Below are 27,323 nucleotides of genomic sequence, written 5' to 3'. Positions count from 1 at the left end.
GCGCTTGGTGGGGGCGGGCACGGAGCGGGACGCGGATCTTTTGCAAACGTCTTTATTAATCTTGTATAAAAATAAGGTCCACGGGGAGTGCCCAGAGTTGGGGCGGGGTGGGGGGTGGAGGGGGCGCGAGGTTGCACTTTATAAGTTACAGGCCAGGCTCCGGCTGAGGCTAAGTATGGCTATTGGGGGAAGAGGGGTGCTGCAAGCAGCATTTGGGGGGAGGGGCCAGAGATGCTGCCCCCAGTGGCCAGATGAGGGTGCACCCACCTATCTGAGGTGGGCGCATGGTCGGGGACCTCGGCGGAGGAGACTGCCCGGCCCAGCCGAGCTGAGGACCACCTTCCTTGAGTCCTGGCTTGCCACCCTCCCTGCCCCCCCTCCCAGCCTCCCAGTCCATCTGCAGAAATAGTGGCTACAGAGAGAGGTCGGAGGTGAGCTGAAGGGGGGGTCCGGGGGGGCGCCGACGAGCGCTGCGACGGCCTGTGTCTGCGCGGATGTAGGGCTGGTTCCGCAGATCTGGAGGCGGAGAGGAGAGACATTTACCTTTTCAGGAGTCTGCCCAGGGTTGGGACACCACTCCAGGGCACAGGTCTCACCCCTCTAGGGACACAGGTTGTGTTCACGTGGGTGGGAGCCTGTTTGTTTATCAGACCTCCCTCCAACACAGCCCAGCCATGCATGGTCCAGGGGAGGGCAGCATGACTCAGTCCCCCCAAGGGCCCCCAGGGCTGTGGGCAGCCACTGGGATCAGAGGCCAGGCCGCTGGGTACCTGGGGGCTAGAGGGGGATCTCCTCTCCCAGGCTGGCCTCACAGAGGAGCCTGGACGTCCTCTTGCCGGTGCGAGCAGTGAAGGGCACCGTCTTGAGCACTGAGGGTTGGAAGGGAGGAGGGGAGAGAAAGGGAAAAGGAAAAAAAGACAGAAGTAGCAAAGAGGCAGTGAGGCAGCCAGACCCCCAGGGTTGGGCGGTGGATGGAGGACAGCATAGGACAGACCAAGGACGGGACAGGCCCCACCAAGTCCTCACCTGTGATGATATCTTCAATGGCCCCATCACGGTCACTCTCATAGATGAGTGGCTCCTTCTGCTGCTTCCGTTTCAGCTCAGAGATGAGGTCCATCTGTTGCCGCCGGATCTTGGGTGGGGACTGGGGGGGAGGGCGAGGGTATATAGCTCCAACTCCAGGATCCCCTTCCCCCCTGTGCCACTAAACCCTAGACCATCTGCCTGGTCCCCCACGGTAAGAGGAGCTGGCTTGAGGAAAAGGAACCCATTTCCACCCCAGGCTACTGGAGCATCCTGGCCTTGGGCAGGGTCAGTCCATAAAAATAAGGGTGTGCAGGAGGGCCAGATCTTTGGGGTGAGGATACCAAGCATCATTGGATCCTAGTTCCAAGTTCAGGGGCAGCTGCCTACCTTGGGTGCTGGGGGCTCCCCTTTCCCCGGGGTGTCGGTGCCTGCCTCCTGGGCAGCTGCTGCTTTCTTCCACTGTTCCACCTCCTGCTCGGCTTTCTGAGGGGCCAAGGCAGGTCTGCGTAAGGGGAGTCCTCCCTTCCCTATTCCACCCCCCAGCAGAAATAACCCCTACCACTCCCACTGCCCATGTGGAGAGGCTGCAATGCCCTGCAGGGGTCCCAGCCTGCCCACCAAACACACATACCTTATAGGCTTTGATGAAGCGACTGAAGAGGGAAAAGAACATGGAGGGGGACGTGGTCTTGGGGTTCTCTCCAAAGTACTCCACCACAGACTCGTAGGCTTCCTGCGGGCACAGCCTGTCAGCCCCACCAGCACAGACCCCTCAGAGCCTGACCACTGTTCTGTACCCGCTTAAGACACTGGCCACTTCATCTCTCCTCCTCCAGGCAGATGGCTGCTCCCTCCTGCCCCATCCCCCCAAGGCGTCCCTGCTGTGGTCACAGCACTCCAGGCCTTGGCTACACGACCCCACTTAGGTAGTCCTTCACCCCCCAACCCAGCTTCCCCACCTCCCGGGCCGGGTCAGCCCCAGCCCACCTGAGCCGTCTTGCTGTCTGCCAGCAGCTTATCCATGATGGGCGAGTTGGCCCTCAGGAACTCCTTGAGCACTGCGCAGTCATCCTGTCGCACAAACTCCCGCTGGGTCAACTCCAGGCCTCGCTGCAGGGAGCGTACGTCGGCCAGCACGCTGTCCAGGGACACTGAGTGGGAGGTGGGGCAGTAGAGAAGCAGGGAATCAGAGAGGCAGCATTCCCGTCCAGTTACCTCCTGTGGTCCTGTTGCTTTCTCCCAACCTGTATCCGTCCCCAGGGCTGAGCCCCTCCCCCCACCCATACCTGTGCCTGCCTTGTCCAGAAAGTGCAGGTCGCTGTGGAAACCTGTGAGCTGTGGGTACTTCTCAGCAATGACCTTCACCAGGTAGTGCAGCAGTGTCTGCTTGCGGTCAGTCGACTTCATCTCCAGCAGCTGCAATGAGGACCTGCTGTAAGCCCCAGGCCACCAGCCATCCCCCAGCCCCCGGGCCAGGGCACCTCTCCTTGCCCGCCCCTCACCGCATCCAGACTCTGGAGCCGGAAGCCATAGGCTGCTCCACGCTTGCTGCTGTTCATGTAGTTGCCGAAAGCCAGGACGATCTGCAAGAGGCAGAGCGGGGGTGGCGGGGGGAGCTCAGCCAGGTGTTGGGGCTGAGGAAACCCCCTAAGGTATAAATTGCACAAGAAGAAAAGGTGGTAAAGAGCAAGCCCTGCACTAAGCGCCCACCGAACTCCTCCGTGGATGCCTCAGGTCCATGACGCATGTACATGCGTGTCTGACACATGTGCACAGCCAACACCATGGCACACCCAATTTTGTCACCTGCTATCCTTACCCAAAGCTGTGCTGCCAACACCTCCTCCAAGGCTGTGGGGTCACCGTCTCCCTCACAGCCATGTCTATTGGTTCCCCGACAACACGATGCTCTGCTAATGAACCCTCAGGCAGGGTGTGAGGTGCGCTGTTGTAACATGTCCCCCAACCCCACCTTAGCTTTGCCCTCCTGAACCTGGATGTTAGAAGTGGGAACCTTATCGTTGTTGCATCCCAGGGACTCAGGGCAGGGCCTGGGTCTCCCTCTCACACAATCCAGAACAGGCAAGGCATCATGGGTGGGCCCCGCCTCCTAGACCCTTGCCCTAGGCTCTCACCTCCAGGATCTGGCGGAGTTTGTCCGAGGACTTGATAGACATTGAGGCTGCAATGATGGCATTCAGTTGCTGGGGGTGGGATGGGGGAGGCATGGTAAGTTGGGGTGGGAGTTGGGGGAAGCCCATAGGAGGCTCAAGTACTCCCAGATGCCCTCTTGGAGACCAGGCTGCAAGCTGCCTCCTCCCCAATCCCAGCCCAGGCCGCATCGCCCTGCCAGCCCGCGCACACCGGCATGAGCAGCTGGACAGTGTCTGGGAAGTTGCCCAGGAAGGTGAGCGTGTTCACGCGCTCGGGCAGGCGGGGGATGCGGCTGAAGCGCAGCATGAAACGGTCCTCCTCTGACAGCTCCTCTATGGGTCGCTGCTCCTGCTCGAAACGGGCGATGAGGCTATGTTCATACTCTGTGGGCAGGAAGCGGGTCAGCAACTCCAGGAAGTCCAGGCCAAGGGTCTGTAGGTCGTACCTGTGAAGGGAGGGGCCGGTATCACTCCACACTCACCAGTTCTTGAGAGCAGGACCACTCCTACCCCATTACTTGACTGATTAAATGAACTTAACTATTTGCTATTGCCAACAGCTTCAGGGAATAAGAGATAACAGTCAAGGGAAGCTGGGAGCTAGGAAGCCCGGAGTCCCAATCATACATCAGTGGCAGATGTCCAAGCTGTAAATGCCTGGGCCTGAGTGCAAGGAAGCAAGAAGGCAAAAGGAACATCTCCATCCGGGCATGGACTCACAGTATGACCTCAGTTTTCTTAACCTGAAAATGGGAACACAGTTCCCTGCCCTACTCTCCGACCAGCATTGGTATGAAACTTGATGGACTCCGTTCCATAGTTGGGGCTCTTTTACTATCTGCCTAACAACCCCGGCCTAGCAGAGGGGCTGCGCCGCCTATAAGCCTGGGGCAGAGGTACTCACGTCTCGATGGCCTGGCAGATGCGGTCCGCCCCCAGGTTGCCCTTGCGCAGGGTGATGGCCAGGTTCTTGGCCCGGTTGGCCTCGATGAGCGTGGCTTTGCTGGGGGCCTTCTGGGCTGCCTTACTCTTGAGAGCACTAAGGTCTAGATTGGGACCTTGGGACTTAGTCTTGAACTGCTCCTCAAAGTCACTCATGTCCAGCTCCTAAGGGTGCAGAGAGAGGAGGTGGGGCTGGGCAGGGCCGGGGTCTGGTGCGTTCCTGGCTGAGCACTGTGCTTGGTGCCAGAGCCACCTATCCAGCCCTGACCAGGCCACCAGCAGAGAAACAAACCAGTACCCAGCCTGACCATGCACCTTGATGGGGGATACAGGGGAAGCACATGGAGCACTAAGGAGGAGCAGGAACAGCACCCCATCCAGGGGACCCAGACTCCAAGCCGCTTCAGCTGAAGGAAGAGCCAAATTGGCCAGAGTTAAAAAGAGGAAAGGGAAGGGCATTCCAGGCAGAGGAACAGCATGAGCAATGGCCTGGAGGCAACAGAACACAACCCTTTTGGAAAACTGAAAATGTAATTAGAAGGGCTGAGGCCCTGGTTGTCTGTGGGAAGGTGGTGGGAGAGGGGCCTGAAAGGAGGAGAGAGGCCAGACTTAGGGGAGGGATGAGCCCCTCTGCAGGGATGGAGGGAACGCCTCCAAGGGAGTCAGGACACACTGCCTACGGGATGCACTAGTCCAGTTTGGCTTAACCCCCATTCTTGGGCCTCCGTGTCCTCCTCCATAAAATGGAGTAGAGGAGGTGACCACCCCCAGTGCCCAGCATGATCCAGGCAGGTCCCCCCCCTCCTCTGGTGCCCACACTGGCAGCAAGGCAGGACCACTCACCTGCAGCACTTTCTCGTCATTGAGCTCAGTGAAGACAGTGCCTGTGATCTGGTTGGGTTTCAGGGCCACCCAGTTTAAGAGCGGCATTCTGAACTTGGTCTGGATGGGTTTCTTGGCCTTCACTCCTGGGACAGAGAGGGAGTGGTCACTGGGGCAGTAGTAGGTGCCATGGCTGGAAGGAACCTGGGCCCAGGCCCAGTGAGGACAGACAGAGCAGACTGGAGACAGTAGGAGGCCCACAGACAGAGGGTCCTGGAGGATACTGAAGCCAGAGTACCCCCCCCACCGCACCTCCGCCTCGTCCCCCTGCCCTGGGCAGTCTACTCACCCGGGCCCATCTCTGAGCTAGGCCCTCCAAGAGCAGCAGAGGGACCTCCCGGAGGCGGTGGGGGCGGTGGAGGCACCGGCCCGTCAGCGCCGGGAGGCAGCGGTGGCGGCGGCGGTGGGGGCGGCTGGTCTCCCGGCAGCGGCGGCGGGGGCGGGGGCACCGGACTGCCTGGGAGGGGCGGGGCCAGTGGGGGCGCCAGGGGCGTGGCTTCCTGCTGGGAGGGGAGACCAGGTAGTGGGGGCGGCAGCGGCGGCGGTGGGGCTGCTGCTCCGGGAACCGGCTCTGCTGCAGGTGGGAGTTCTGAGCCCAGCGAGAACCGGGGAGGGGGCGAGGAGAAGGGCGCGTCAACTTCTTAGGTTGAGGGGTTGTGTCTCCGCCTCCCCGCCCTACGCATGCGCACTGGGCTCGTTGCGACCCACCCGCACCTGCCTGAGCCACGCCCACAATCCAAACCTACCTCTCCCCGCCTGAGATGTCCCCAGGCTCCCTCACGCAGGTCCCGGTTCCGCCATTCCTACCCCACCCGGCTTGAAGCCCCTGCACACCTGGGCTGGGGGAGCCGGTGGGCACCCCCGGAGTCGGGGCATCACTGCCGCTCGGAGTTGCCACAGCGACCGGGAGGATCTCGATGGAGACGGCATCCCCGGGCCCCCTCAGGATACGGATCAACCCCTTCTCCTCCAGCTCCTCCACTTTCAGCTCTAGCGCTGAGGGCTGCGCCGGGGCAGGGGCAGGCACTTTCTCAGGCTCAGAGGGACGTCTGGAGGTGCCCATGGGGGTCGATTCGCTGAAGCGCTCCTGCGAGCCCCCGGTGGGGGGTTAGTAACCACCGGCAAGCCTGGCACAGAGCCCCCATTTTCTTGCCGGGGTGGAGGGAGGTGTCAAGCCTAGAAGCCCCAAATGGTCTGTTCTTGGGAGTCCGTTCCCCCCCTGGCCCGGCCCACCCACCCCCCAACCCCCAGTCCCCCCAACCTCACCCGCAGGGTCTCCAACTCCTTTCGGGCCTGGCTTAGCTGCTTTTCCAGTTCTGCGATCTTGGCCATGGATTCGTTCTCCGCGTCCCGAAGCCGCTCTGTCAGCTGTGGCACCAGCACATGGTGAGCTCCCACCCGCAGCCGGGCATTAGCATGGGCACCGAGGGGGCGGCACCAGGCATGCCTGCCTGGAGGGTTAGGGGAGGCTTCCGGATGTGCTTAGCCCTGGGGTGCCGCGGGTCAGCCAAGCCTGGCACTTGAACCCAAGTAGGTGAGGTACTGAGAGCACTGAAGTGCTCTCAGGAGGGGAAACCAAGGCACCACTGATGAGGGAGGGAGCTGGAGAGGAGACTGAGCTGGCAGGGGCCCCAGGCACCCAATTCCACCCAAACCAGGGCCTGGGGTCCGAGCACCTCGAGAGGAGGAGACCTGCCTTCCTTCCAATGAATGAACATTCATTCATTGAGAAAGGCACCCAAAGGATTCAGGTCAAACTCAGGGGTCCCCAGCTCACACCTAGAACCAGTGCCTGATATCGTGTGGGGCTCTGTGGGCCTACTCTGTGCTGGGCCAAGTTCAGGAGCAGCTCTCACCAGGGCCACCTGCTCCTGCAGCTCCTCCACGTGCTCCAGCACAGCATTCTTAGTCTCAGTGTCCTCCAGCAGCGCACCCACATCAAAAACATTGTCCAAGTAGGCCTGAATCTGCACCTGCAGCTTGTCACTCTCCGTGAGCCGAAGCCTCTGTCCCCAGATGGAAGGTTCAGGTTGAGGCCTGGTGTGAGGGATCTTTCCAGTACCCCCCATTACCACCAGAGCCCAGACAAAGGGGCCTGAGCCCTAGCCCACTTTTGTTTCTTTATTTTTTATTGAGATATAATTCATATACCATAAAATTCACTATTTTAAAGCGTACAATTCAGTAGTTTTTAGTATATTCACAAGGTTGTGCAAACCAGCACCACTATCTAATTTCAGAACATTTTCATCACCCCAAAAAGAAACCCTGTACCTGTTAGCAGTCACTCCCCATCCTCTCCTCTCCCAGCCCCTGGCAACCACCAATCTTACTGTCTCTATGGACTTACCTATTCCGGACATTTCGTATAAAGGAATCATACAATATATGGGCTTTGTGTCTGGCTTCTTTCACTGAGCATAATAGCATAATGTTTTCAAGGCCCATCCACATTCTACCATGTATCACTACTTTGCTCCTTTTCGTGGCTGAATAATATTCCATTGAATGGACATATCACTCTAGCCTGCTTTTCACCTTTTGTTGATCCTGGTTTTCAAAAATCCAATCCCAAAGGCCCTGCTTCTCTGGGACGCCTCACAAAGAAATCAGAAGAAAGCTACAACTTCTCTGCTCAGGCTGAGCGACAAAGTACAAGCCCCTCTGCCCATCTTCCCCAGAGCAAGGAACTCCCCCATGACCCAGACCCATACAGCATGAGCCAGCTCCTGCTTTTGCCCAGTATCTCTGTGCTCCCCACTGTGTGCCTATCTGAGTCCGGTGCTCCCAGAGCTAGACCGAGGGCCACCTAGAGCCTGTTCTAGCACCTGAAACAACAGCTCTGTGGTCTGAGTGCCTATTTTGCGGCAGGCACCACTCTATACATTTACAGTCTTTATTATTTCTATGATTCTCCTATCTTACAGATGGGAAAAGTGAGGCTTAGAGAGACGAGACCTATCTAAGGTCACATGAGCTAGGAAGTGACAGAGTCAGGATTTGAACCCAGGTCTGCCTGACCCCGGCACCTGTGCTAACCACTGAGCCATACTCTGCAGCAGGCAAGTGGTTAAGTCTGGGGGGAGTACAGGGCTCACCTCCAAGTACAGGTCCAGGCCCAGGTGGGTGAACTCATATTGCAGGAAGACGCGGAAGTTCATGTTCTCCACTGAATGTACCACAATGTTGATGAATTGCATGCAGGCCACCTGGGAGGCGGGGCAGTGAGCAGGTCTATGATCCTCTTGGTGGGGGGTTCTCAGTGACTTCCACCACCCCCCCCCATTTAACCCCAAGTCCCCCACCCTTGCCACATTTCTCACCCCACTAATCCAGCTTTGTCCCACCCATATTTCTCCCACGTCCCCTCCTCCCAACCTCCCCTTCACTGACATCCGCCCCTCCCTCACCAACCACTCAGTCCTCATATCTGCAGGAGCTGAGCCCAGATCCCAGATACCCAGGCTCCTGACTGCTCCTGGCACCCGAGGGTGACCTGGCCCAGGCTGGGCTCCTGAGCTCACCATGAAGTCAATGTTGCTGTCCTCATTCCGGAAATATTCCATCAGCTTTTCAAAGCGGTGCTGCTCCCCACATACCTGGGTAGGAGGAATGGCTGTCACTGAGGTCCCAGTGACACACCTCCTCAGCTATCTTCCAGCTGCCCCCTTTATGCCTCTGTGAGCGCCTCTCAAGTTAAATCTAAGTCAGGCCACATCACTCTTCTGCTCAAAACCTCTATTCCCTCTTGATCTCTCACAGCCCTCCCCAACACTGACCCATTGTGGCCACACTGGCATCCTGGCACATTCCTACCTCAGGGCCTTTGCACCTGCTGTTCCACCTGCCTGATGTGCTCTTACTCAAGACAGCCACCACACCAATCCCTCATTTCCCTCACAACTTTGCTCAAATCTTACCTTCTCAATGAGGCTTCCTAACCACCCGGCAACCAGTTCCCCCTCCCCTGACAGCTTCCCTGACTTTTTTCCCCAAAGCATTTATGACTTCTTCATAGACTATGTAATTTGCTTATTTATTATGTTGCTGACTATCTGTCTTCCCCTGCCTTCTTTGTTTCTTTTGTTCACTAATGTATCCCAAGTGCCCACTCTGTGCCTGACACATAGTAGGCCCTTGATAAATATTCATTAAAGGAATGCATTGATCCTATGCTGCCTTATGCATCATATTCTCATGCAGTTACTTCTTGCGAGCCTGTTAAACAGAGTCAGCAACTCCGAGATGTATGGATCAAGGCCAGTTTAGGCAGAGGTTCAGCAGATCCCCATAGTTGTCCCTGTCGCCCCAGGCAGTGCCCCTGCGTGACCCTGTACCTTCCCTTCAGATGAGGAAAGTCCCCAAATACCCCCCCAGCAGAAGCCACAATTGCCAGCAACAGGGCTCCAAGCAACACTAGAGGGCAAGTACATGTTTGGGTGGGGGCTCCATTACCTCCTTGAAGTTGTCAAAGGCGGAGAGGATGATATCGTGTCCTCCCCGAACCAGGCACACAGCCGCCAGCAGCTCCAGCACCAGAGCCTTGGTTCTGGGGAGAGAAGGGGCAGGCTGTCCCTTGCGAACAGGCAGGCCCCGCAGCAAAGGTGGATGTGGGCCTGGCTAGGGGGGAGGACAGGGGAGCTGTTGGGGTGGGAATGAGCCTGGGCAGTGGTCCTGAGAACTGAGGGGACAGAGTAGGCAAGGGATGAAGTAGGAGGAGAATCTAGACATGGAGAAAGTTTAAGGGCCTGGACCTCACCTAGGGTTCTTGTTGTTGAGGCTCAGAGCAATCTCATTGACACAGGCTGGGTGGTTCATGACGAGGCTGAAGCCAGACTGGGGAGAAAGGAGAGGTCAGCTCCTCCAGGCAGACCCCCCAGGGTTCTTTTTTTTTTTTGGCTGCGCGAACCTAGGGCCCCGGCAGTGAGAGCGTGGAGTCCTAACCACTGGACCACCAGGGAATTCCCAGGAAGTTCTTTATATCCAACCACGACCTCTTGGGTGGCAGCCAAAGCCTGGTCCCTCTTTTTAAATACCTTTGTCTGGGACTTCCCTGGTGGCGCAGTGGTTAAGAATCCGCCTGCCAATGCAGGGGACATGGGTGTGATCCTTGGTCCGGGAAGATCCCACATGCCGCGGAGCAACTAAGCCCGTGCGCCACAACTACTAAGCCTGAGCTCTAGAGCCCACGAGCCACAACTACTGAAGCCCACACACCTAGAACCCGTGCTCCGCAACAAGAGAAGCCACTGCAGTGAGAAGCCCACGCACTGCAACGAAGAGTAGCCCCGCTCGCCACAACTAGAGAAAGCCCGCACACAGCAACAAAGACCCAACGCAGCCAAAAATTAATTAATTAATTAATTTAAAAATAATAATAAATAAATACCTTTGCTCAAAAGCCAGTGTCAAGACTCAGTACCTTGGACAAAGTGAGTCCTTTAAGGCCAGCTGAGTGAGGGAGGACCGGCTTCACCAATCACCCCTCCAGATGAAATAAGCCAGAGGCTGTTCTCCCTGGTGTGTGGCCTTTCTTAGTGGGGTGCCTAAGTCCCCACGTGAGGCATATCCAGGCCCCCAGCCATGTCCAGGGTATTCTAGGGGACCTAACCAGGAAGGTGCAGAAATCTGGGCTTCCCCTCAAGACTCATCAGCCTCAAGACCCTGAACTAACAGCCCAGATCCCCAGGGTTCTCCAATGGGGACAGGGTGGGGCACAGTTGGTCCCAGAACCTCAGCAGCTTAGGCAGCCCCCAGGGAGGACAGTCAGTGCCAATGCCCCGGGCCCACTGACCAACCTGGTAGTTCATGATGGCACGCAGACACATGATGCAGACGTGGACGTCATCCTTCTGGCTGACGATGCGGGAATTCCTCAGGGCCTTCCTGCTATGGGCCGGGGTCAGCCTGGGCAGGTGGAGAGGAGGCAGCAGGGGTCAGAGTCCCAAACCCAGCTTCCTATTCCCCCCACCACTCAGATGGCCACTGGAGTAAGAGGGGGCACATCTGGAAACTTCTGCTTCCCGTCCACCCAACCAAAGAGGCCAGCTGAAGGCCGGAAGTCTTCCTCAGTTCTTAGGCCTGGGGCCTGGCATTTCCGGGGGGAGGTGAAGAGGCGGGGTCAGGGAAGCAAAGACCCCTAACAGCGACTTGGTATTAAAAAGAGTTGCTGTATTGTGGGGATGGAGAGCTTATAGAGGGAAAAAACCGCCAAAGCTTGTGAACGGCCATGAAAATGCTCTCCACAAGGTGGCGCTCACAGCCACGTGAGTTTACCTTGCATCTTGACAATTCAGGCTGCCATGGGTCAAATCCCAGCTCACTGATTACTAGGCATGCATGTTACTTAATCTCCCTGGGCCTCAGTTTCCTCTTTTGTAAAATAGGAATTGTAATAACAGTACCTTCCTGATAGGGTTGTTGGGACTATGAAATGAGCTTAGAACAGTGCCTGGCACATAGTAAGTGCTCTATGAATGGTTTTGCTGATTCTTTGCTAAAAGAAACGTGATTTTTTCCATTGTCCCAGAACCGCCAATCAATACTGGAAGGCCCCACTCCTCGTTCTTCCCACCACATCTCCCTTTTCCCGTCATTGCTCAAACGTGCCTCTGAGTCTTTGCTTGTGCTGTTCCTTCTGCCTGAAATGCCCTTCCCTGTTCCCACCACTGCTTCTAAAGCCTGTATCCATCTGCAAGACACAGTTCCAGTGTCATCTCTTCTGGGAAGCCTTCCTGATGCCCCAGGGAGTGACCACCTCCCTACTCAGAGTTTCCAGTCATATTTCCATGACAACCTGTCACACACTTGTCTCCTACTAGATGGAAGGCTCCCAAGGGCAGGGTAATCTGTCACCTGAGAATCTACCACCATGCCTGGTACATAGTAAATGCTAAAAAAATGTTTGTGGAATGAATGAATGAATGAATGAACAAAGAAATATATTGTGAGAGTTTGGAGCTTAAGATGAAGTTGGCTTCCTAGACCCAGAATGGGAAGGAAGGTACCTGGGGTCCACATGAGGCTCCAGGGCCATCTCCTTCCCTCTCCCCACCTCCCAGCAGATGTCATAAGTTAGGGTGGGCTGATGTATCCGAAGCAGCTGAATCCAGGGGTGTCACCTGAGTTGAACACCTCACCCAACCCCACCACCACCCTGGAAGCTGACCAGGCATGCACCTGCCCCTAGGCGGCTACGTACCGGGGAGAAGGGGGGCATCTGGAGTCCGCATGGGAGAAAACAGGGGGTTAGATGATACAAAAGGGGTCCCACCGACCCCAAAACCCACTTCTTATCTCAGACCCCACCGAGATTCCAGCCTCTAGGTGCACCCCAGAGGCTTCTTAACACACCAATCTCCCGAGCCCTGGGTGAGGCCCTTACTCTGATCCCCGATGCCAGGCTACCCCTCCCACCACCCCCAGGGCCCTGGTGGAGTAGGCTGGGTACAGCCGCCCAGGGGTGAATTCTCCATTCACCCCGCCACCTGCCACCCCCCCAGGGGGCCCACATACTTGATGGTCAGGTGGCGGCTCTTGGGCTGTGGCAGCAAGGATGAGGGCGGGCCCTTGCTGAGATCTTCCACCGACTGCTGCAGCGGCTTGCTCTTCTCGGAGCCCGGGGCCCCGTTGTCTGTGCTCTCCATGTAGTACCTGTGGAGGTTAGACTGGGGATGGAGGCCAACACTGCAGGGCACTTCAGAGGGGGTGGGGGGAACCCAGGGAGAGACAGATCTGCAGGAGAGACTGGGGGCAGGATAGGAGGCTGTGTTCTTGGCGCTGTGCTGGGCCTAGCAGGTCCCAGCTGGCCACCGCAGGCGACCTCCCTCCCCGTCCAAGGCAGGCCATCAGGAAGGGGCCTTGCTCAAGCCAACTGCAGGGCTCCAGGATGGACCCAGTCTAAGTTGCCTGGAAGCGGCCCGAGGAGTGGGCGAGGCGCAGGAAGGCACGGACTCTGGGGGGGCACCAGGGCAGGGCCAGGCTTACGTGACAGAGCACTGCACGAAGGCCAGGTACTCGAGCAGCACATCCAGGCCACGGTTCTCCTCGTTGAGGAACTCCTGCACCCACCTGCAGGGCACAGGGCTCCCTGAGTGCCGCCCAGGAAGGAAGTCCTGCCCAGTGTTGGCACAGAACGGGCACAGCAAGGGGCCCTGGGCTGCCCTTTCCCAGGAAGACAGCCACCAGCCCTGGCCTCGGAAGACCCAGTGACGCCAGGGGATGATGGTGGAAACCTCGGGCAGGACCCATGGCCCAGCCATGCCTCAAGGGGCAGGCAGAGGGTGGGCAAGAGAGGACACCCAGCCTGGAGGGGCCCCATAGGCATAGCCTGTGGGGATATGGGGGGATACCAAGGGGACCCCAGGGGCTGCCTGCTGGCAGAGCTCTCCCCCTCCCCCGACCTCCCCAGGGAAATCTGAGCCCTTGCTCACCCAATGTGGTTGGTCCTCAGGGAGGTCTCCAACTCCCGTAGCACCTGGGTGGACTCCTGAACTCTCCTCTTAAACTGGGAGCCAAGAAGAGGGGAGTCTGGTGGGTGGAGCCCAGGCCTCAGCCCACAGTGCCTGCCCACCCCGACAGCTGGCCTTTCATGCTCGGCTGTCTCCACCACCTCCACACACCTGCCCAGCAGAATAAGCATACTCAGGCCACACACACGCCCCCCTATACAGACACACAGGGTGCACACCACACGGCCACGCACAGACACGAAAGAGGCACACACGTCTCTAGACACAGACATACAACACGCGCGCGCACACACACACACACACATATATGAGGACAAAGGGTACACACACATTCAAACATGAACACCCTGGGTACACACACACGTGCATATCCATACTCAAGTACAGTGGGTACACAGACATAAGACACTCACATATCCACACACAGACACAAGGGGTACACACACACACACCCCTATACAAAGACTCAAGGATACACATACATCCATATGTGGACACAGAAGGACGTACATAATACACACACGCACATCCATGCCTGGGCACACATGCACACACACTACACAAGTACACACAAGTGTACACATCTGAGTACAAATAGGAGCTGCAGAGGAACCCGTGAAAGTGCACGTCCAGGGCACTCTCAGTCCCCTGTAAATACCCACACACACTCGTCCATGTACCCACACAAGCCTGCGGAAAAGTCTATACACACAGTTACTCCAGCTGCCCAGAGCTTGGAAAGTGCAGGGGGAAAGGGGCAGAGGAAAAGGGGGAGACATATACCCCTAAGTTGGACATCCAATCTGCTGCTACCTTTCGGCTGACCCCACCGATTTCCAGGTAGCTCTTCAGCTTCTGGATATAGGCTTCAGGGGGGTTCTTGACTTGAAACCGCTCCTGCGGAGATGGAGTAGGATGTACAAGGGACCAGCCAGGGCCACCCCAGGGCAAATGGCCAGCCCTTGTCCCAGAGTCCCTTTCTCAACTCTGACCCAAGGTCCCAGGCTGCCTTAAGACCCCCCTGAATACCAAAGGCATAAACCCAAACATTCCGCCTGCCACTTGAAAAGACCCCAGTCCCCAGCCAGGCCGTCCCTTGGTCTATGGCCACAGGCCTAGAACAGCCTGGGTGGAGCGTGGAGGGGTCAGTCCTACTATACACCCCATCCTGGAGGGGGAGACTCAGGCAGGCCAGTGGGTGGCACTCTCCCAGCCCTGTGCCCTCCCTGGACCACATCCCAGCCCAGAAGTGGGAGTACCAGGAGGAAGAACACTCTGGAAGGGCCTTATGAAGCGCCCAGCTCCTAGCAGGCTGGGGGCCCCTCCCGCAGGGCTCCGCCCCAGTCCTCTCGTTCACCTGTGTGTGTGCGCGCGCACGCATGTGACCTGTGCTCAATAAAACAATCCTTAACTCCCCCACCCCATCCAGGGCTCCAGGAGCCACTCACAAAAGAGGCAGGGGCCCCACTAGAGGCCCTCCACCCAAAGGAGCTCCCACCCTTCCCAGTCCAGACCCCTCAGATATGCCCAGCCACCCCCCTCAACCTCCCACTTCTCCCAGGCCTCTGTGAGCTCAACCTGAGATGCCAGGCCAAGGGGCAGGGACCCCTACCCCAGCCCCAAAGCCTCCGGAGGCAGCTCCCCACCCTCTCCCCATAGCCCTGCCCTCAACCCCCAGACCGCTGCTCTGCCAGCTCATCCCATTCTGGTCCATTAGCAGAAGCCGAAGGCCCAGCCCTGGCTCCCAGGAGAGGCTCCCTGCTCCCCAACTCCCCACCCCCAGGCTCCAGGGCCACAGGCCTGCCTCCCTCCCTCTCTGAATCACTGTGGCAGCCAGGACCCTCCCTGCCACAGCAGGGGTCCTCCCTGCTACCTCGGACAGAAGCCCTACTGCTGAAGGGGCTGGGGCAGCCAAGAGAGCCACGGAGGTGGCAAGTCCACGTGCCCCACTGAGAACCGGGAGACAGGGGCTCTAGTCCCTGCTCTGCCACTTGGGAGCTGGCTGACTTGGGGAACTGCTTGGTTGACTGCAGCTCCTCTGGATCCAAGGTGAAAGGAGGACAGGAATTCCTGACCCTCCTCCCCACCTCCCATGGGGTGGAATGAAGATGTCCAGCCCTAGGGCTGCCCCTTCTCTTCCCCAGCCCAGAGCTGGAGGGTAGACAGAGGCTTCCCCGGGAAGCTCAGCAAGGAGCATGGGGACACGGCCCTAGCTGCACTGGCCAGTACCCTGGACCAGCCCCTGCCAGCTCTTCAGAGGGCAGACCCAGCCCTGCTCGTGACTCATAAGGTCCCTGGGGAGGCCCAGGCCCAAGAGAGGGGGATTCCAGAGTCCTGCATATGTCCTCAGCACCCTCCCCAGATGCTACGCTGGCCTCTGGGCAGGGTCTTGGCCCTGTGGCAGCGTGGCAGTGTCGCCTCTCCCGCCAGCCCCAGCCTGGCCAGGGCAGGGCACCCTGATGACGGAAGGGACCTGTGCCCACCTGGTCACAGATGAGCTCCCACTTCTTCTCGTTGTCATACTGGCTCAGCAGCTGGACCTTGTCCGGGGGCAAGTTCATGCAGTTCTGGGGAGGAAGACGACAAGATAAAGATGCTGAGTCTGGGGCCCTAACACAAGGGGGAGAGGAGCATGGGCATTTTCAGGGAACCCACTAGAGGCCAGCTCCCTCGTAGGCCTGTCATTCACATGAGTCCCGTCACCACCTCACCCCTGGAAATAAGTAGCATTAGCCAACGAGAGCACCGGCACCCAGAGATGGAGCACCTCTCCGAAGGCCCAACAGCTAGAAAGCGACACTGGGATTTGAATCCAAGTCTGCCTGACTCCAGGGCCTGGGCTCTATCACCCCTAAATCGCCCCCCTGGCACAGCTGGCACGGAGGCAGGAGCGCGGGTTCGCAGCCTAACTTCCTGGGGCCTCAGGCACCTCTGGGCTCGTGTCCCCACATGTGATAAGGGGGTATCATCTCTTCTCCCATTTGCGTGGGAAGCTAACAGGGACCCATCTCTGGCCAGGCCCAAGTGTGGCCAGGCGTGGACTGTGCCCCGTTCCCACATGCCACCAAACAACACGTGTATGTGGTCCCAGCCCAGGGCACCAGTGTCTCACGAACACCACAAAGCCTCTGCAAGGACAGCAGCCAGCAGCCCCCGTCCCTCTCCAGCCCCCTCCCACTTGGTCACTTCGGGACAGACCGAGGGAGATGAGGTCAGATGGGCAGGGATTTCCAAGCAGGTGCGTGGTGGCTGCAGGGCCCAGGGGGATTCCAGGGGAAGGTCACCCACTTACAGGAACCAGGGAGAGCAGCCAGCACGCTGGGTCTGTGGTGCTGGTGGCCCAGGCTGGGACTCCTCTCAAGAGCTAAGAAAGGTCAGCACTGCTCTGCCTGGGTCCTCCTCCCCCAGCCACAGATGACAAGGGTACAATGTGCCTGCCAAACTTCTCCCCACAGGACAGACTTAGTGTCCCACCTGGTGCTATGGAATCACCAGGTGCCACCAGCACTAGGAGCTCCCTGGACCCCCAGGACTTGGCGTGTCTCCCTAAAAGAACCAGCAGATGATGCCAGTTCACCCCGATTCAGTAAACCCCAGGTTTATTGAGGGTCTAGTATATGTCAGGCTCCAAAAGACAGTTCTGGCCCTCAAGGAGCTTAGTCTGTACTGGGGATGTGGGAGCCCCAGGGAGCCCCAGCCCAGGGTAGAAGAGACCCCTGTCACCAGCTCTGCTGGCTCAGACTACACATCCTCAGTCACACGGCCCTGAGAGGAGGCCACAGCTGGAGCAGAGAAGGGGCCACACCCACCCAAGGCTTCTCGGCCAGCTTCCTCTCCCGGGTGCTAGGCCTAATTCTGGGGCTCTGGCCAGACCTCACCCCGAAAATCACTGCCTTAGGTTGGTCCCAGACAACAGGAAGCTTGGTACCCTCTGCCCCGGTTGCCCAAGCTTTCCGGCCGGGGCCCCACTTGAGAGGTGAAACTGCCCATCCACCAGGCCCTCTCCCCTGGGCCGGCTGGGCATGGCGATACGTCATTCCTCTCCTCCATTGCGAAAGTGAGCCCAGATTGAGGAAACCGCCTGCGGTCTCATCTGCTGCACGCCCCCCACCAACCTGCCAACAGCCAGGACAGCTCCTGCCCCATGAGAGGGACTGCCCAGGAAGGGGTCCTGGAGCCCAGAGAAGGACGTACCTGGCCAGGGAGGCTTCCCTGGGGCCATTCTCTGTCTCTGTCTCTCTCTCTCTTTCTCCCTGGTCCCTCCAGATCCATCCCCACCTCACAGAGACCCAGGGTGGGGCAGGGCCGAGGTGGGGGTGGGGGTCAAGGCTGAGGGGGGAGGAGGAAGCAGAGAGAGAAGGCAGGCGATGCCAGGGAAACTGGACCAGCGGCCAGCACGGTGGAGGAGGTGGTGGCGGGGGAAGGAGGGCACGGAGGAGTGAGGGGGATGGCTCAGCAGCTGAGCCTTAGAGGAGATCGCCGCTTCCTGACATGGGTCCATCTGGGCCCTCACCCACCCTGGGGACTTGCTGGCTCCAGGAGTGGCCCCAGTGGCACTTCTAGAGACAGCAACTAATCATCATAATGACTCTGACAACTGTGGTGCCAGCTTTGCCCGAAGGCTTACCAGCCCTGCTCACAGATGGCAGCCTTCCACCCTCACCACCATTATTGGCACTGCTATTAGTCCCATCCCACAGGTGAAGCACAGATTAGTTTAGTCACCTGCCCAAGGTTATGAACCCAGTAAGAGGGGAGCCGGGCTGACTTTGAGCCCTGAGCCAACTCAGAACCAGCGCCCATGTCCACTCCCCCAGTTCAGCCCATGGTTATTACTGGGGAGGGGGAGGTCTCTGCTGGGCCAGCGCCCCTGTCCCAGCAGTGGTGGAGGGCAGGGCACCCCTTTGCCCCTTCCCCACCTGGGCCTCCTCAGGCCCCCGGGCCTCCATGCCAGCCTGCCAGACGGGCTAAATTTAGGCTCGGAAATCAGAAATAGCTCTGACAGCGCTGAGCACTAATTAGCAGCTGTTCCTCGGCTGTGCCCACAGAGGAGATGGGTACCCTAGGGAGCAGGAGAGAGACCAGCAATGCCACTCACTCAGAGTGGGGTGAGGCCATCCTGGAAACAGTGACAGACCCCCAGACTCGGGGCCCTTAGCAAGGAGGGAGCGCCATGGGGCTGGGGACTGGGAGACATGCAGAAGGTTGGCTGATGGCCCTCAGATGGGACAGGGAAGGACCGGGAAGTCCAGGTGTGCGTGGCGGGGGGGTGGGGGAACACCCGCCTCCTGTGAGGGGTGGAGGGGGGGCGGCTGTGATGTGGAGGAACCCGAGCGGGATTCAGGGGACCCAGGCTCTGGGCCCACCTAGCCTGACTGCTTCTTTGTCTCCTTGAGCCTCAACTTCCTCCTCCATAAAATGGGCACACTTCCCTCCTGCCTCAGACTCACCGGGCTCCTGGGAACACTTCAGTGAGAAGCTGTGTGGGTTTTTTTGTTTGTTTGTTTTTGTTTTTTTAACATCTTTATTGGAGTGTAATTGCTTTACAATGGTGTGTTAGCTTCTGCTATATAACAAAGTGAATCAGCCATACGTATGCATATATCCCCATATCTCCTCCCTCTTGCATCTCCCTCCCACCCTCCCTATCCCACGCCTCTAGGTGGACACAAAGCACCGAGCTGATCTCCCTGTGCTATGCAGCTGCTTCCCACTAGCTAGCTATTTTACGTTTGGTAGTGTATATATGTCCATGCCACTCTCTCACTTCATCCCAGCTTCCCCTTCCCCCTCCCCGTGTCCTCAAGTCCATTCTCTACATCTGCGTCTTTATTCCTGTCCTGTCCCTAGGTTAGAAGCTGTGTTTTGATGTAACAATACTCTTCAGGGACATACCACTATGAAGAGGCATGTCACAGGTTGGGGGGGTCAAGGGAGTCCACTGAAGACCCCAAGGTGGGGGCTGCGTGGCGGACAGAAGTTGGTGAAAACATTCGGAGAAGCAGACCTGTCTCCAAGGCTTGGCCAAAAATGAACTGAGCCTTCAGCTCCCACCCGCTGCTGCCCTTCACACTTTGCGAAGAGGGAGATAGGTTTCACCTCTCAAGGTGTGGCCAAGAGAAGGAGCTGTTTCCCTGCTCCTCCTATTAGAATGGGTGAGGGTCATTCCCCTCCTTCCCTGCCCCCTCTCTGTGTGTCAGAGGGACCTCCAGCCCTGCACACCCAAGGCCAGTCCCTTGCAGGCCGCCCCCCATCCCAACACTGACATGTGGGCAGGTGTCCCTGGAGACTGAAGGGGCTCCAGCTACATGTGGACACAGTCACACCCTCCAGTTTCACTTTTAGTTTGAGCTGAGACTATGTCCCAACCCACCTGCCCACCGTCTCCCTAGGAAGCCCAGCCCTTCAAGCCCCAGGATGCCCTTGAACTTAGGCACGAGCCCGTCTCAGATCAGCCCCACAGGCATTCCACAGCCTGATGGGTCCAGAAGCCAGCCCTGTCCCCCGGCCCCACTTCCCCATCCATCTCCCCTGCCCACCTATACATGGACTCAAGCTTGGTTTTAGAGCTCTCAGGGCATCTCCAAAAACAATCAACGTTATCCTCTTTTAAAAATTCTGGTATATAGATTTTCTAGGGCTCATATAAGCAATCCCAGGCTTAGAGGAGGGTGTGGGGTAACCCGGCCCTAGGGTGCTAAGAACCCCAAAAAGCTAACAGCTTCTCCCATCAGGGTTGAAGGGTCCCCATGGCAGGAACAAGGGCAAGCAGGGTAGGAGCCAGGGCAGCAGGCACTGCCCTTATAATCCAGGCTGGTAGGAGAATAACGACAACAACAATAATTAATATTCCCCCAAACATTCAATCCGCGCTAGGTGCCATGCTAAGGGCTTTACCTCTGTTAACTCATTTAAATCTCAACAACAAGCCTACAAAGTAGATACTGTTATAATCCCCTTTTCACAAACGGTAAACTGAGGCACAGAGCCATTAAGCTGCTTGCCCAAGGTGACCTAGCTGGCAAGCTGGTAAGAAGACTCAGTTTCCTCGGAAGAAGGAGCGCTCAGAGCAATGAGAAACATGGGTCCTGGCCTCCCAGGGGTCTTCTGCAGACAGCCTGGCCCCTGCGCCTGTCTGAGGAACCAGGAACAGCCGGCCCCATTTCCTGCCACCCAGCACCCTACGTTTCCTGTTGTTGCCCACACTGAGCTCTTACTCACTGGGGAACCCCCCCTCACCAGCACACCCTCTCTCTGAGGGAAGTGGAGGCCTCCCCACCCCTCCCCATGTGCACACAGCTACCGTTAGTGCCACCGCTGCCCCACCCTCCAGGAGAGGTGGGCCCTCCCTCTCGTGGTTTCCGGCCACCAGGCAGTTTTCATCTAGGCCCCTCTGTGGCTGACGTGTGTGATGGCAGGGAGGGCAGCCTGGCCTGTGATGGCTGAAGACTAAAGACGGCACCCATGGTTGGTCTTGGAAATGGAGGTGGGGGGAGGGAAGAGGCAGGGTCTGGGCTCCTTCACCTCGAAGGGCCCCAAGATGAAGAGGACCAGGTCAGCCTCAACATCATCCCGTCCTCACAGTGGACAGTGTTTACTGATCACTTGTTCTGTGTCAGGCATTGTGCTAAGCACTCTATTTAATCCCCTCAACTCTATTTAATCCCTTCAGCAGCCCTAGCAGGCCGGCATATACCCTTTTTTGGGGAGGGGGCCGCACTGCGCCGCACGCAGGATCTTAGTTCCCCAACCAGGGATGGAACCCGCGCCCCCTGCAGTGGAAGCGAGGAGTCCTAACCACTGGACCACCAGGGAATTCCCTGGCATATACCATTTTTATTATCTTTTTACACGGGAGGAAAACTGAAGCTCGGAGAAGGTGGGTAACTTGTTCAAGGTCACACAGGTAGTAAGTGGCAAAGACAAAACTCAACTCCCAAACTTCATGACCCCAAAGCCCGGGAAGCTACTCAGCCTTCCCTGTGAGTAACCCCTGCCTTTCTCAGAGGCAGGGAGGGCTGAGCCACCTTCCAGGGCTCCATGCTCCCAGGAAAAATTTAGAGGTGGCCCCAAGAGCAGCCCCACCTGTTCCTGCCCATCTCCCCCAGCTCTTTGCCAACTGGTCCCAGATGTCACTGTGAATCATGCCTACCGCATCCCTGGGTTTCCAGGGGCAGCATGTGCCAGCGCTGCCTGCTGGGAATGGCACCCCACGGCCTCTGCCCAGCCCAGCCTCTGACACGGGGCCACAACCCCATTGGGATCCTCCATGTGAGACCCCAGAGATGGGAGGAACAGGGCCTAAGCGACCCACAGCTCCATGCGCCAAACTTCTTCTGCCCCACCCCAGAGGAGGGAGCTGGCTGAGGAGGCAGTGCCTCGGTCACAGCCTACAGAATGGAGACACCCACCTCTGCCCTTCACTCCCAGTCCCAGCCCCAGCAGGGAAGGAGTCCAGCTAAAAGCAGGACTCCCAGCATCCACACCCTGCCAGGGACTGCCCTGACCTCCCCACACAGCCTGGACAAGTGCCCACCACCCTAGGCACATGCTAAGGGCACCCCAGGGTGCCAGGCCCCATCAGGTAAATTCCTCTTCTCTTGAATGGCAGCATCACTTGGCCTCAAGCACATCACAGCGCCTTCCCTTGATCCCTTTGCCCCAAGGTTAGAGGCTCCTCCCCGCCCAGACACATCAGGGGTGTCCTAGGCCAGGCCGTAAGCCTGGCACTTCTGGCAGGCCTGGAAAGAGTGCCCTGCCACCCCAAACCCTGACCCCTGCAGGGGAAGGCCTGAAGAGGCTGGAAGACACCCAGCATTCAGCGTGGCGTAGGAGAGGCGAGAGCATGGAGCTTGGCGGACTGGTTTTCCCACCATTGCAGCAGGCAGCCATCACTCCTCCACTGTTGCTAAGGCAGCAGGTGGAAACCCTGGATCAACCTGCTCTTCCTCCCCACCACCATTTAAGCAAGGGCACCCCTCTCTCTCAGAGCCTCCTCAGAAAAGTAGCTCCCACCACCCATTCTTGCATGGGAAAAAGGCTGCCCAGGGGGAAAGGGAGAACAGCACCCTCATCTCCTGCCTGGCAGTGGGCCTCGGTCAGGATACCCTTAATCCACAAGAGGAGTTCCACAGCCAGAAGCCAAGGAGTGGTTTTAGATTTCAGGATCCTACTCCCCACCAGGGATGAAAGGGCTGAGCTTCAGTGAAAGGAAGAGCTTCCCTGGGGCCATGTGACTAGATCCCAAGGGGAGGGCTGTGCTTCCCCCTTCCAGACTGCGGGATCCCCTGGGGGTGGGAGGCCCACCACTCATCAGTCTGAGATTCTTCTCCTTTTATTAATTTTTTTTTTTTAAGGATTTTATATTTATTTATTTATTTATTTGGCTGTGTTGGGTCTTCGTTGATGCACATGGGCTTTCTCTAGTTGCAGCGAGCGGGGGCTACCCTTTCACTGGGGTGTGCGGGCTTCTCATTGCGGTGGCTTCTCTTGCTGCGGAGCATGGGCTCTAGGCGCGCGGGCTTCAGTAGTTGTGGCTCGCGGGCTCTAGAGCGCAGGCTCAGTAGTTGTGGCGAACGGGCTTAGCTGCACGGCATGTGGGATCTTCCTGGACCAGGGCTCAAACCCGTGTCCCCTGCATTGGCAGGCGGATTATTAACCACTGTGCCACCAGGGAAGCCCGCTTCTTTAGACATTCACTGAGGACAGGGCTCAGCTCTGGCCAAGGAGGCAGTGCTCAGATGGAGGCACTCCCTGTAATCCCCGTCACTGGGACTATAGTTTTAGCCAAATCTGCATCCCCCCCCCCCACCTCCCCCCCTCCCCGCCAGCCTCAGGCAGGGGCCAAGGGTATAGTCCCAGGGCACAGTGAGGAGTGCGGAACGAGGTTCTTAGCCAAGTGACCTTGGGTTGGGTGCCTTCTGTGCATACAAGACATGAGACAGGCTGATCCATCCCCAGGAAGAAGGGGGAAGTGTGAACACACTGGGGTTCCTTGGGGAGGGGGGCGGTGAACCCCAGTGGGTGCTGCTGCCCTAGATTTCTACCTAGCCACCACCGCTTTCTCCACCAGGACACCTTCGGACCCCTCTCTGGGCCTTCACCCTCCACGCCCTGGTTCTCAGGGAACTCCCAGTGGCATTTAGTGTCAGACTCAGCCAATCAGAGCTAAGGCCAAAAAAAACGCAAGCATGGCAGTCAAGTCCTACACAGGCATCAGAACCTCACCACTTGACTTTTGGATTTTCCAGTGGTCTGAATTATTCACCCAGCTCCTCCCATTAGGTGTGTGTAACAGAGAACAGACTGGGACCTGGACCTCACCCTGAGAGCCCATCCCCCCCATCCATAGACACACACTTAAGGGGAAAGACAGACTGGTGTCCTCCCAGTCAGGCTGGCCAAGGTCCAGGAACCCACCACCAACTCAGGCTCTCCAGAAACCGTCTATCTCATTCTTCCCCCTCCCCCTTCTGCTCCGCTCAACTCAGCTTTGTGAAGCCATGGGTTTGGGGAAAGGGAAGCAGGTGGAGAGGTGGGGTATTTGGGGACTAGCCTGATGTGAGGTGTCCCTCAGCGTCCCTCCCTCTCAACGAATCAAGCAAGGTGCCTTCACATGGACAGATCAGACCCCACCCCACCCTACAGCTCCTCCAAATCCCTCCCAGTCTTTCTCCTGGGAGGGGGGCAGCAGACAAGATTTCCAGGAACTGGGAGGAGGGGCCACACAGGGGATCTGGCAAGTAGGGCCTCACGGCAGGCCAGGGGAGGGGAAATGATGTCAAGGAGGTGGAGGAGACGAAGAATCAACAGGGCCACCAGCCTGCGTGGCTCTGCTGCCTGCGTCTCCCTCCGGCCCCCACCCTCAGACCTGCAGTGCTAGCCTGCTTGGACTTGGAAGTGCCTCTGGGGAAAAGCATGGCCTTACTTGCCTGTCACCCAGGGTCTGGCAAGGGAGCTGACAGCAGACAGGCCACCAGGCAATTAGTTACAGAAGGAGCCTGGGACAGGGTTGAGATAGGGAGAGGGAAGTGAGAATGAGTGGCCATTTCCCTTCCCTTCTTCTACCAGGTCTTAGAGAACCCTGACTTTGCTCTGGAGCCCCTACCCACCACATCCATCCCAACTGCCTCCAGGCTCAGTTGATGGCTTCCTCCCCGGCGGCCTAGTCCCCAAGCCCCCCAATCCCCTGGAGCAGGTGACAGTGAGGGAGAGGGGCTTCCAGACTTTTGTTCCACCCCAAGCCAGAGTGACCAACACATCCTGCCCCCGCCCATCCTTAACCTTAATCCCTCCAGTGGGTGTGAGGGGATGCACAACATAAGGACCCACAGACAAGCTCTCCCGGACATGCAGTGAGGGAGAGACACAGACACCCCCAACTGCATGATCTGACAACCCAGCTCCCAGCAGCTCAGGCACCAGCAGATCAGGACCAAACACCTCTACTCAGTTTGCAGCTCCCAGGAGGTTAAAATATAACCCCTTCTGTCTTTGACCCTGAGACACAAGTAGATGCTCTTGCACCCTGTGGCTGGGCCTGCGTGCAGTGGGGAAGGGGGTGCTCCGGGACCCCCCCCCCCACTGCGTTCTGCGCTCCCAACTTCCTCACAGGACATTTTTGTTTAGACCTTTAGACCCAGAAGCGCTGGGGGAGGGGGTATCTTGGGGAGGGAGACTGGACGGTTGCAGAAGAAAGTTTTGGGGGGAGAGTGCTAAGTCACTCTTTAAGAAACCACTGTCACTCCCACCCCCTGGAGGGGCCGCCACCGAGCCGCCGGAGATCTCCAAGCGGTACCTGAGCCCCCGGGGGCGGGGACGCGTGGCGAGCCCCTGCCGCCCCCCGCCCGCGCCCCGCGCACAGCCGGCCACACTCACCAGGACCCGGTTAAACCTCTCCTCCAGCTCTCCGGCCGCGGGCATCGGCTGCTTGGGCGCCGCGGGATGCTTGGGGGACAGCGCTGCGGGGCTCGCGGGCTGCTCCGCGCTGCCGGCCGCGTTGCCCATGGTGGTCCCCACCCAGTCGGCCAGGCGCCTCCAGCCTCGGAAATCCAGCTTTCCCGGGGAGGGCGGATGAGGCTCCCGGCCTGGGGGGCGAAGAGGGCAGCGGCTCTCGGCGGCGGCGGGGGCTCGGCGACGCGGGCGCTCGGCTCAGCGGCGCGCAAGGGCCGGGGCGCGGCGTCCCATCGGGGCAGCCCCGTCCGAGGAGCCGGGCGGCGAGCTGCGGGGTCGGGGGAGGAAGTCAGGCTGCAGGCCGCCGGGGCCAGAGGGCTGGGCCGGGGGCAGGAAGCTGCGGCACGGGCTCCCCCCTCGGCGATCTTCTAACTTCTGCTGTCGCTCCCCGTGCGCGCAAACCGCATTTCGCCTCCGCCGCCGCTACGCACCCAGCCCCAGGGGGGCGGGCTGGAGGGAGGGGGAGGGCGCCGGGCGCCGGCCGGGGGTCGGCCGCAGCCATGGCGTGGCGGAGAGGGGGCTACTGACCCGCTTCACCTGCCGCAGAGGGGGCGGCCGGCGCCGCTTCACCTGCCGCAGCGGGAGCAACCGAGGCGAGGCAGAGGCGGCGGCGCGCTCGGCCGCGCCTCGGGGTCCTAGAACCGCAGGCTCCCGCTCGCTCGGAGCCGGGGGACTGACGGGGTCTGGGTGAAGGGGGTCACGGCCTGGGGGACGGAGGGGGCAATCATCGGAGTCGAGGACTGCCACCACTTACGAGCGCGGCTTGGAGACCCATGACGGTGCGGCGTTGGGGCGCAAGGGCTGCGTCCCCCTCTCGGGTTCCCGCCGGAGAAGGTGGGAACCCCCTTCCAGGCCCCCCACCCCTTGTTTCTCCCCTCCTCTCTTTAGCCCAGGACCGAGCTGAAGACCAGAGGGAACCATCTGCAAATAAGAATCCCAAAGCAGGGCGGGGGGCGCAGATCCAGGCCAGCGGAGACCCCCGCGACCTGTCCACTCTGGACCAACTCTGCGCCTGTGCCGGCATCCCCAGTGCTTTTAGAATGGGGGCGCCCAAGGAAAAAAGCAGGCTGCGAAAATCTGGGGACCACCAAGGCGGTCTCAAGGAGAAGCGAGGGTGTTGAGGAACGGGAAGATTAAAGCCAGCATCCACGCTGGGAAAGGAGCAGGAACCGCAGAGGGGGAAAAAAATCTTGATGCTGTCACCTCCAGAGACCTACGGTGGCTTCTCGCTTGCCTTGACGAATAACAATCTCTGATGTCTGGCAATTACAGAAATACTTCCAGAGGTCTTCTTTCATTCATCCTGACAATGACCAGGGAAGGTAGGTATTGATATCCTCATTTTAGAGGGGGAAATTGAGGCTCAGAGTGGTTAAGTGACTTGCCGAAGGGCACACAGCTAATAAAGGGCAGAAACAGGCCTCCTTTCTGTCCACCTCCAAAATCTACAATGCCTTGGAGCTGCTGCCCCTTCCTCCCACTGGCCCTCTCATTCAGGATGGACCAGAGGATGAGAGAGTATTGCGGTGGGGGAGGGGGGCAGTTAGAACCCCAGGTCTGGGCACAATCTCCAGCCTGAATTTGAGGCTTTTCTCTTTCAGTTGCTCCTCCCACTCCCATCTATTATAATTTGTGGGGATCTCCAGTTGGTCCTTCCTTGCACCATCAAGGCATTGAGGACGGGGGGCCCATTAATGAGCCCTGGATTTTCTCTAGGCCGGGCAGGGGCCATAAATATCCCCTCCACTATAGCTTCCTCTTCCTTCTGCCCTCCCTTCTCAAATTCAGAACCACCGAAGTTTAAGCAGGAGCTGGGAATTTATCTAATCTTAAGGAAGGCCCTGGAATGAGCCAGTCCTTTCCCCCAGGCTGACCTGATTTAAGCCTTTCTTCT

General features: G+C 58.5%; 1 protein-coding gene across 2 annotated transcripts; it reads right to left on the bottom strand.

Annotated features, from left to right (window-relative positions):
- Window positions 1–36: 36 nt before the first annotated feature.
- FMNL1 (formin like 1) lies at window positions 37–25,582 on the bottom strand. 2 transcript variants are annotated; one of them, XM_059907479.1, is made up of 27 exons: window positions 25,355–25,582; window positions 15,961–16,044; window positions 14,261–14,374; window positions 13,439–13,512; window positions 12,993–13,076; window positions 12,522–12,659; window positions 10,805–10,913; window positions 9,766–9,842; window positions 9,462–9,555; window positions 8,531–8,605; window positions 8,105–8,215; window positions 6,863–7,012; window positions 6,273–6,374; window positions 5,841–6,093; window positions 5,296–5,595; window positions 4,968–5,092; window positions 4,087–4,289; window positions 3,394–3,628; window positions 3,165–3,233; window positions 2,532–2,612; window positions 2,316–2,445; window positions 2,017–2,180; window positions 1,661–1,762; window positions 1,417–1,512; window positions 1,027–1,147; window positions 771–869; window positions 434–516 (listed from the first exon to the last, which is right to left on the bottom strand). In XM_059907479.1, the coding sequence occupies exons 1-26, from the start codon at window positions 25,481–25,483 to the stop codon at window positions 778–780; spliced, it is 3,312 nt and encodes a 1,103-aa protein (XP_059763462.1). In that variant the 5' UTR covers window positions 25,484–25,582; the 3' UTR covers window positions 434–516; window positions 771–777. The 2 variants fall into 2 exon arrangements, with proteins under 2 accessions (XP_059763461.1, XP_059763462.1); XM_059907478.1 differs by lacking the exon at window positions 771–869 and having other exon boundaries at window positions 37–516; window positions 25,355–25,581.
- Between the last annotated feature and the right edge of the window lie 1,741 nt (window positions 25,583–27,323).

The sequence above is a fragment of the Balaenoptera ricei genome, chromosome 20, assembly GCF_028023285.1.
Source record: "Balaenoptera ricei isolate mBalRic1 chromosome 20, mBalRic1.hap2, whole genome shotgun sequence".
Lineage (NCBI taxonomy): Eukaryota > Metazoa > Chordata > Mammalia > Artiodactyla > Balaenopteridae > Balaenoptera > Balaenoptera ricei.
The sequence above is the reverse complement of the archived record's forward strand: the minus strand, read 5'-3'. Positions and strand labels throughout refer to the sequence as shown.